This window comes from Phaethon lepturus, unplaced genomic scaffold (genome assembly GCF_000687285.1).
Source record: "Phaethon lepturus isolate BGI_N335 unplaced genomic scaffold, ASM68728v1 scaffold11360, whole genome shotgun sequence".
In the NCBI taxonomy this organism is placed as follows: domain Eukaryota; kingdom Metazoa; phylum Chordata; class Aves; order Phaethontiformes; family Phaethontidae; genus Phaethon; species Phaethon lepturus.
In genome coordinates this window covers 13282-22856 of record NW_010511227.1, presented here as the reverse complement: position 1 = coordinate 22856, position 9575 = coordinate 13282, and the positions used below count along the sequence as shown (strand labels likewise).

The following is a 9575-nucleotide window of genomic DNA, read 5'->3' as shown; positions in this document are numbered from 1 at the left end:
GGTGGGAAGTGCTTAGTTTACTGTAAAAATGGCCGCAGCCGATCAGCTGCCATTTGCACTGCTTATCTGATGAGACACAGAAAGCTCCCACTCAAGGATGCCTTTGAGGTATTGTACTTCTACCCAGATTTATACTTAGACATCTTTTGGGCAAGAAACGCAATGCTTATAATGAGTAATGATTTCTCATAGAATTATTTTGGTGCTCTCACGTGTTTATTAGCAGTTATATAGGTATTCAACATTTGAATAGAAATGCCACTGGAAGTTTTTTCACCCCCAGCAAATAAGCTTTCCATGTGAGGTTTCTGGGAGAGATACAACTACAAATGCAAATAGGCTTTTAAGCACTGGTAGCAAAGTTAGTTGTTTTGTGAATGTTTTCCCCTGTTGTTTGCTTGGTCATGATGTGAAGTTAAAAAGACAGAGACATAAAGCAAATGAGTGAAAAGGAAGCAAATATGTGCAGAACCTGTTTTGCAGGATTAGCTCTTACCACCTGTGTGACAGCTCAACGCAGCAAAGAAACATCACCTATTAGGCCTACTGAACAGGGACTATCTAGCTATGAGTAAGAGCATCATCTTCATTAGGAAGCCCATCCAATACATAGGACTGGTGCCCTGCAGTCTTTCAGCCATCACCCATTTGGTAGACGTAACCCTAAAGTCTCTAATCTAGACAAGTGTTTTGCTCAGTACGAGACATAGGAGTGCAGATACATGACCAAGTTTCACTCTGTCTTAAAGATGAACACTCAGAGAGACCGTGCTCCCACTTTGTGAGAGACGTTCACATTTCCAGCAAATTCAACAGCTCCTTTTTGTGTCTTGCCCATGAATCCATTCTGTAACATGGACCACATGCCAGGAGGTTTTAGCAAGCAGAGGGTGAGGTCAGCTCTCCAAAATATGTTTATTATTCCATAGCAAAATCAAAACCAAAGTAAATCTACTCAAAAGTCAAAGAGGAAGAAAGCTGTTTGCACGATACCTTCCCTTGCTTCTATAATGTCTCTCCTTTTTTCTAGACTGTGAAGGCTGCCAGGCCAGTAGCAGAACCGAATGCAGGATTTTGGTCTCAGCTCCAGCGATATGAAGAAGATTTGCAGGTACCAAAGCAGCTGAGCAAAGGAGTTAAAAGTAGCAATGTGTGAAGCTGTTTTAATGAGAGTTAAGTGGCTTGCTACAGATTAAAAAAATAAATAAATAAAGCTCTTCCATATATCGCCTATACATAAAATGCCTTACTCCCCAAACTGAGTTGATGGTTCATCAAATTCTTTCAGAGCGTTACCATTGAAGGTGCATGGGAAGGGGCAGACAAGCGGGAAGAAACAGCAGGAACAGAAAATGGTTGGAAGGACTGTAAACAAACCAGGGAAAGGCATGGTATCGTCAGCACTTAATTTTTCCCTGAATGACGCTGAATATAAAAACAATGTATTGAACAAATGAATGAGTTGAGTTAGTTACTACATAGGGATTTTACTCTTGGTTTTTAATTAAACTTCCCAGTGATGTCACTGGAAGATCTGATGCCAGACCGAGGAGGTTCTGAACTTGGCTCTCCCCTATTGGATCATAATTCATGTTCATGAGCTGACGCAGCCTTTGGTGGGAAACAGACACTGGAACTGCTTAGTCATTGCTGAGCTCTGCATTTTCCTTACAGCCAACTAGACCAAAACACCATCACAAAATTACCTAAAAGCCCAGAGAGCAGAATATACAGGTGATGGTAAGGAGTTGAGCTCCCACCCTGTAAGCTAACTGCCTTTTCATCTTTTGAAATTATTCTCCAAAAGACCAAAGGGATGATTTTTAAAAGAGTAGTTGATACTGGAGGGAAGAAGATGACACTGGCAATCTAAAAGTAATCCTCACTCCTTTTAGCTCTCCTTACTAAGCCTAGCAAGATCTATCATGACCTAACGTGTCAGTTTACAAGTCAGCTGTATCTGCATGCAAGCAACATGGCTAAATAGTTTCTGCTAAGACTGCTTGCAGGTTGCCCTGTGAAGTTATCTATTGGGATATCTTCCTTATATCTGTGATATAAGGAAGCAGCGTGAAACTTCTAAATCAGATGACGATTATGTTTTTTGTAAGACATTAAAAGTAGAGGGAAACAACAGGGTACTTTGTCGAACTGTATTAATACATTTGTAATTTAAAAGGGACAAGTTATGAAACCTGTGAACCTGCAGTGTGCAATTCCATTCCACGATGCTCAAAGCATCAATACGAAGTAAAGTTAGCTCATCAGAAGCTACATGCTTACAGAAGGCAAACATATGCTCCCAGCAGTGGAGTAGTTTAAGGCAGAAATTCTAATGGTGGAACAATGACAGAGAATAAAGCCACTGGGGCATTGCATGAATTAGACAAATCAGCTGCAGTAGAAGTTCCTAAAGTTAAAGATTGCTCAAAGTTAAAATAGGATTATTTTAAAAGCTAGAAACACAGAAATAAAAATAAAAAATTGGGGCTATCATCTTTAGTTATCACAAGGCATTTTCACACCAGATGCTTTCTCTACTCCCAGCTGTGTTTGGTTCGTTCTGTATCGTTTATCTTTGGTAACTGCATTACAACCAACAAGAAATCTGTTGCATCTGCAGATTTGGAGGCAAGTGGTTGTTAGGGAATTTTTTGTAGCTTTTATAAATCTTGACTGTCTTACATAATATGAATTTCAGTATAATGTGAGACTTAAAGCCCACAGTATATTGACTGTATCCTTATTAATGGCCAGGATACCACTCATCAAAAAATCTGTTTCAGTCAGTCTGTGGAATAAAGTTTATTTCCTGTCAGAAGCTAAAGCTGCTAACAAAAGTAGGAAGCTAAACATTAATGAAAACACAATACATTTTTAACTGTGAGACATATTAATTTGCAGTCAGCTACAGCATATCAGTTCCGCAGTTTTGAGTCAGCTGAAATAGATACAGTTGCTCTTGATTGTCAGGATACGCTGCACTCTGTGGTTAAATTTTACCAGGCTTCTCAGCATGCAGAAAACCTTCATGCCACAGGATTTTACGTCACGGCATTTTCTGTAGAAGCCTATTTGCAGTTGAAAACCATTCCTGGAAAAACATTCCTATTTACACTGAAAACCATACCTCCTTGTACTGCTCCAAATCAAGAGGAAAGATTGCAACTTGGAACCGGAACTCTGGAAGTAGTTCACTTCTTTATTTGAGTTACAAGTGATGTAAAAGGCAAGTTTAGACATACTCCTTGTTGCTTATGATTGTCTCAGAGTTTTTGGTGTAAATGCGCTGCTGATGAGCTGCCTGGCCTGCTGAATACATGTATTTGTTGCAACTGTAAATTAAGAAAAAAAAAAGATACAATATAATAGGTATTATGTACACAACCAAAGTTTCAGATGCTTAGGAAGTTATGCATTTAGGTCTGTATCTGACCCAATTAGAGGCCTATTGTTCTCACCAGTCTTATAGTGAGAACTTTAAGGGAAAAGAGATGGGCTCTTTGACAGGCAGCACAGCCATCTCTCTCATAACCAGAAACACAGTAACTGGTGTGTGCTCTTCCTTTGAGGCATTTTAGTCAAGTCCCTAAAGCAGAAGAGAACCTGGACCTTAATGCCTTGGAGCAAGCTGCAGTCTTTGAGTCAAGATCATGAGAAAGGAAAACAGAGGTATCTTCAGCCAACCTCTTCATCTGTCATTTGCCATGTTGAACTTGTATTTCATACATCGGTTTTACCTGATTTTCAAGATACTTCAGGGTATTTGGTACTCTGTATCAAAGTATGGCAAGCAAGATCGAAAGTCCAATATAGCTGATGAAATACTACTGTAAAACTTAAATGGCTTTAGATTAGGCAATGGAATATCAGAGGAATGCTCTCACTTACTTATTATGTGTTTTGACATAACATTCCTAAGATTAAATATAGCAGCAGTGAACATGCTTCTTCCTTCCATCCTCTCAAGCTTAGCCAGTACATTTGGGTTCCTCGAGGTAGACAGACATGGACGTCTGCTATTTCTGACAATTATTTCATCCTTCAGAAAGGGACCTTCTGTATGTGTGAATAATTTAAGATTGAAAAAAAATCCATGCAAGATTAAATTTTGAGGCCAGAAATCTCAACTTTCCTGATTTCATGCACAACAAGGCATTTCCATAAGAAAAATTTAAAAAATCATAGAATCTTTGGGTTGGAAGGGGCCTTTTAAGGTCATCTGGTACAACCCCCCTGCAGTGAGCAGGGACATCTTCAACGAGATCAGGTTGCTCAGCCCCGTCCAACCTGACCTGGAATATTGCCAGGGATGGGGCATCCACCACCTTGCTGGGCAACCTGTGCCAGTGCTTCACCACCCTTATTGTGACAAATTTCTTCCTTATACCTAGTCTGAATCTCCCCTCTTTTAGTTTAAAACCATGTGTGTCTAATGATCAATGGGATACGCTTTAGGAGGGAAACATCGTTCCACTCTCTGCGCATTAAATGGTGTTTGGATATTTTAATAGTAGTGAGTATTGCAGAAAAACTTGATTATAATACACAACATACTTTGATACGCTTTTCTTCTGGCAACAGGTCACTCTTTCACTGTGCATTTTCATCACGTAGATCTTGGAACCATCAGCAGTACCCAGAATTACCAAATACTAGTTAGAGGTGACCGCTGATGGCAAAGAATCAACAAGTACACTATCTGGGAGGTACAAGTATTTGGTATAGCATCCCCCGCCATTACAAGTGTGTGCCATGCCATAGCACTGACCTAAGAGATGCAATTTCCTGTTTGTACGTTATATGGCTACAGATTTATAACCAGGGGGTGAGGGAGAGAGAGTAGTATACAGATGGAAAATGGTATATAAGTGACAGCTACTGTTTCAACTGATAAATCCAAGATTACCTGTAATCCTGTTTTTTCTTCCCTTTGCATGAACAGGTCAGTAAGATCCCACCAAGCATACAAAGAACAGATCCAGCCCAGCCTAAGTACAGAGCATCTCCTAGTTCATACCTGAAACATGAAAGATTTTATGGAAACTGCATATAACAGGATCACAAAGCCATTATTGTAGACTAAGCATAAGGTGCACAAATCATGGAAACAAACAAATTTTGCTTGCATAGAAATCAGCTAACTGAAAGGTACTTCAACAGAGGAAAAAAGATATGTCTTTGTCTGTTCAGTAAAACTCTTACATGTGTATTTAAGTAAGTGTTCTGCCAAATTAGTGACAGAAAGTTCTTACAAAGATAAGTAGCAATAAATACTTGCATGTATTTAATAAATTGTTGATAATAAATGATAATACTGTACCTTCTGTGCAGTCCACAACACTTATTTTGCCCTTGTATTGGCTGTGCCACTGAAGTCATTTTGTGAACTGAATGATTTGGACCTTACTGCCTGTGTCACGAGAAAAGGCTAACCATAGAAATCAGTTTTCTATGGACACGACACTACATCTCACCTAGAAGTAGCTGTATGTATAGGGCTAGTTTTCAAACTTACATATCCAAAAGAATATGTAGCACTCTCTGTGGTTATATGGCTGAAATAAATAATACATTTATGAATTAGTCCCAGGTTGAAAAAGAATAGTTCCCCATTTTACTGTACAAAACTACACCCTTCAGAAAACTCCCTAGTCCAGCCCAAGAAATTCACTGATAATGAATTTGACCCAAAGACTAGACACAACTGAGCCTAGGAAAGTCTGGCAGGAGTTTCACAAAAAGAGGCAAACAAGTGTTTATATTCAGACAATGACTATATTCACAATATGGCTGTACCTCTCTGGTCTGAGATAATTAACATAAGAGCAAAATTAAGTGTCATGGACTCTGTAGAAGCTGTACTGAAACCAGTGTTTTCTTTCCACTTGCACACGCAAAATCATTATTTAAAAATGTTGAAGTTTCTGACTCCAGAATTAATTGCTAACAGGAGGGTTTCAGAGGTTTACACAGGTTCACTGCTCTCCATGTTCTCATCACACGTTGGAGCCACAAGGTCTCCCCTGTTTCAGGTGCCTTCCAAACACGGAACAAGGAGACAATCATTATCTTATCTTAGAAAAACAGGAGTGCAAGTTGCTGGAGGAGCAATTGGAGAGTGTTGCCCAGTGCATGCAATCATCGCTGCTGGAATGCTGTAGACGTCATACCAAAGGGAAGTGTATAGGAGGGATCTGCAGGACAATTTAGCTTGCATGAGAACTCCAAGAATTAGTAGAGGTTAACTTAACTTTACTAATTTGCTGAAGTCAGGCCAAAAAAATGCAGTCTGAAAAACCAGATTTGCCAGTCTCTTAAGAGTGAAGATCAGTATTGGCCTGCAATTGAATTTAAACCTGCCTCACAGAGTCCAAGGAGCACAAACTTCCTCAAGAGCATGCCTAGCTTTACCAATGATCAAAGTTAATTCACTAAGAACGAACTGCATAGTGAATCGATAGTCTTAAACATGAAGTTTAGATATTAAAAAAAAAAATTTCTTTAGCTACCAAATGCAAACACTCCGGTAACTGATTAACATGCATTGATGTTGAAGCCCAAAGCTATACCAGATAACTACAAAACTCACTAACTATCCCACTAACTGAAATTTCTTATCAACAGTTGTTTCAGTCCTCTAACGTCTTTATTACCCTTCATATAATTCTCTCAAGGGGATATAAAACAACAAAAAGTATTCACAAGTGCAATTTCTTTGTAAGTACTTGTTTGAAAACACAAGGAAAACGGACAAACATCCAAAGCAATTGCTTAAAGTACTTTGATTCATAACAAACCACTTCACCTCTGACTTCCCTGAACTGATTGACAGGAAGAAACTTACAAAACACTCCAAATACGATCCCAGCAACTAAAGACTTACAGTTTACTGATCTAAAAATTACATACTTGGTAGAGATACTGGCAAATTATAAGTAAGTAAGTGTCCCCTTTTTCCCAAACCAGCTCTCTCATGTTCCACAGACAATACATTGTGTTTCCCCCTCCCTTTTTCCTCCTCTCTGAAGGAGAGGCCCGGTCACCTCCACCCTTGTTCCTCATTGCTAAATCTATTGACCTAGATAAGGTGCCATAAGCGGGCATTTGGGTTTGAAGACTGTTGCTTTTATATCAGACAAGAACAAGAGCTTTTATACCTTGAAACTTGTTTGTGTGCAGCTGTATGAGCTGATAGTCCCACAAACTTTGCCTCATAAGGCAAAAAAAGTTGAGCTGTTACATAGGAAAAATATTTTTTTACTTCTTTTCTTTAAGACAAGCAGCACACTTCAGTGACATTTCTGAGCTATCTGCAGGTCACTGGTACGCAGTTCAAGCTGGTGTCGGTACGTTTTTTCATTTGCTTGTACATCTGAGGCATTGTATTCTAGCCATAGCTAGAATTTTGTACCTCTTTTGGTCTGAATGCTGAAGAAAATTAAGACTTTGACCTTTTCTTCTTCATAGCATTGAGATGTGCACTTAACTGAGTCTCACAAGAAAATGTAAACACAGTACAGAAACCCTTCAGCTGTGGAGTTGATATTCCCCACATGCTTACTAAACCTTCCAGTAGAGAACGCTCCTCTCTCCCCACCAACATCTCTGAGGTGAAAAGACCCCCTGAAGACAAATTTTTCCTCCTGTAGGACTGGATAACGGGATCCGTCCAGGTTCTGAAACTCTGGAACAGCTGAGGTTTGTGCAGCTGTCTGTAACGCTAATAGAGTTCGGTATGACAGATCTATTAACTTACTTGGTTCCAGCATACAGTGGGTCAAAAAACTGAGCAGTAACCATTGCAGCATACCAAGAAACAGCCACCATGGAGCACAGACCTACCAGAAAAAGTTTAAAAAGCACACAGGTGAATGATTAATGGTGGTAACAACTTTAAACCAAGAACAAGTGTTCATTTCAGTCTAGCTGTGAAAGCAATACAAAGTATTGATAGCATTCTCATTTCAGCCTTGATATTACCTCCTAAAATAAAGAGAAATCCTCCCGTGGCAGCAAACTTCATTTTCCCATCTTCATCGCTCAACCCAACGTTTGTGCACTTCAAACCAAGCAATGAGAGTACTGTAGCTATGAATCCCAAAAGGATGGAAATAATCATCAAGGCTCGGCATGCCTGAATATGCGCTAAAAGACAGAAAAAGAGAAAACAAATCAGGATCTCTACAGAAATTAAATTAATCTTGTGCTGGAAAAAATAAAAGTTATTGGAGGAAGTGAAAAAATTAACAGGAGCAGTAATGAGTGAATCTTGTCCAACTCTGTTACTTGGTTCAGAGAAGCACACCAACCCTACAATGTTTAGCCTTCAAATCAATCAGATTTCAGAGTTGAACTACAATTACACTTTATAAGCTCAGTAAATCCTCTTGGGCCTTTAGTAAACCCTGAAAAATTATAGCGAGCCCTCCATATCTTACACCTTTAAGTCCTGTGAAAACGCCTAGCAGTATACATGGTCATTTATAGGAGCAGATGCATGTCTCCTACTCACAAGTCCTGGTGCCTTCCTTATACCTGTACAGCTCAGCGCACAGGACACCTCTGAACTCCTTGGTCCTACCCAAGGTATGCGGAGCTCTGGAACTACAGAGAAATCAGAAAAATGTCCTGGTTTTGCTACTGTCGGTGAGAGATGGGAAAGAAAGTGCTTGAGTTAGCAGTGCACTTTAAACTTTGAGTTGAGGTAATGAATGGAAGATGAGCAGATGCGAGAGCTGCAGCCCCCCTCTTCTACCTAAGACATACTCTTGTGGAGAGGTTACAGCCGGTGTGGGCATGTTAGGGAATTTGTCACCAGCTACAGCAATATTCCCAAAGCTCTTTCTCTGGTTATGCTGACAATTCTGCATTACTTAAGCTCCTGGTCTTCACACTTAGGTATTGATCGCACAAAAACTGGGACCAGATTATTAACCCACCTAAGAAGGAAAGTCAAAGAGGGACTTTGGGGTCCTTTAAAATGGCACCCTAGATTTGGCAGGTTCCGGGTCAAATGGCACTTTGGCACCTTTGCTGTATGAGACAAACATGTCATGACCAATCTGACGGGTCTTGGCTGCCAACCATACCACAAAAGGGTCTGAACTGGGCTGTGTCTGGACAGTCACATAGTTGATGCTAGCGTTCAAGCTCACGCTCCCTGATCACCTCCATGTCCTGCCTGGTAAACTGCTCTCTCTAGCTCTGTAGTGGAGTGAGCCCGTAACTCTCCAGACAACAAAAATTGGTCACAGAAACAGGAGGTGAAGTGATGGGTTCACACTCAGACTCAGTGGGCTGTATGGCTTTATATGGCCTAAGATTATTGGTCCTGCAAGCTTGAGACTTGTCAAAGACACTAATAAGCAGTCCTGAGATAAATACACAGAAGCATTAAACAATAACATTGTTTGAGGAATTAATGTTTCGATAAGTATTGATTTTAAAATTTTCTGGGAGAAAAATACAGACAGTAATAGAAGTGGAAAGACCTCTCAAAGTACCATTAACAGTTTAAGGTTTTTGCACTCAACTCCACTGCTGATACCTAGTTTGGGACCTTACACCATGGC

At 39.9% G+C, this 9575-nt stretch overlaps 2 protein-coding genes across 2 annotated transcripts in view; one reads left to right on the top strand and one right to left on the bottom strand.

The window, feature by feature from the left end:
• The window catches only part of DUSP28 (dual specificity phosphatase 28), a gene marked incomplete at its 5' end in the record, with an annotated part of 1411 nt that extends 255 nt beyond the window's left edge, over positions 1–1156 (top strand). The window contains 2 exons of the mRNA XM_010283263.1: positions 1–108; positions 1031–1156. The exon at positions 1–108 is cut by the window's left edge and continues 255 nt beyond it. Coding sequence (XP_010281565.1) covers positions 1–108; positions 1031–1156 — 234 coding nt within the window. The remainder of the gene's footprint in view (positions 109–1030) is intronic.
• A 2079-nt stretch (positions 1157–3235) lies between these two features.
• The window catches only part of LOC104617827 (claudin-19-like), a 14365-nt gene continuing 8025 nt past the window's right edge, over positions 3236–9575 (bottom strand). The window contains exons 2-5 of the mRNA XM_010283253.1: positions 7984–8148; positions 7760–7841; positions 4910–5020; positions 3236–3335 (exon numbers count right to left, since the gene is read on the bottom strand). Coding sequence (XP_010281555.1) covers positions 3236–3335; positions 4910–5020; positions 7760–7841; positions 7984–8148 — 458 coding nt within the window. The remainder of the gene's footprint in view (positions 3336–4909; positions 5021–7759; positions 7842–7983; positions 8149–9575) is intronic.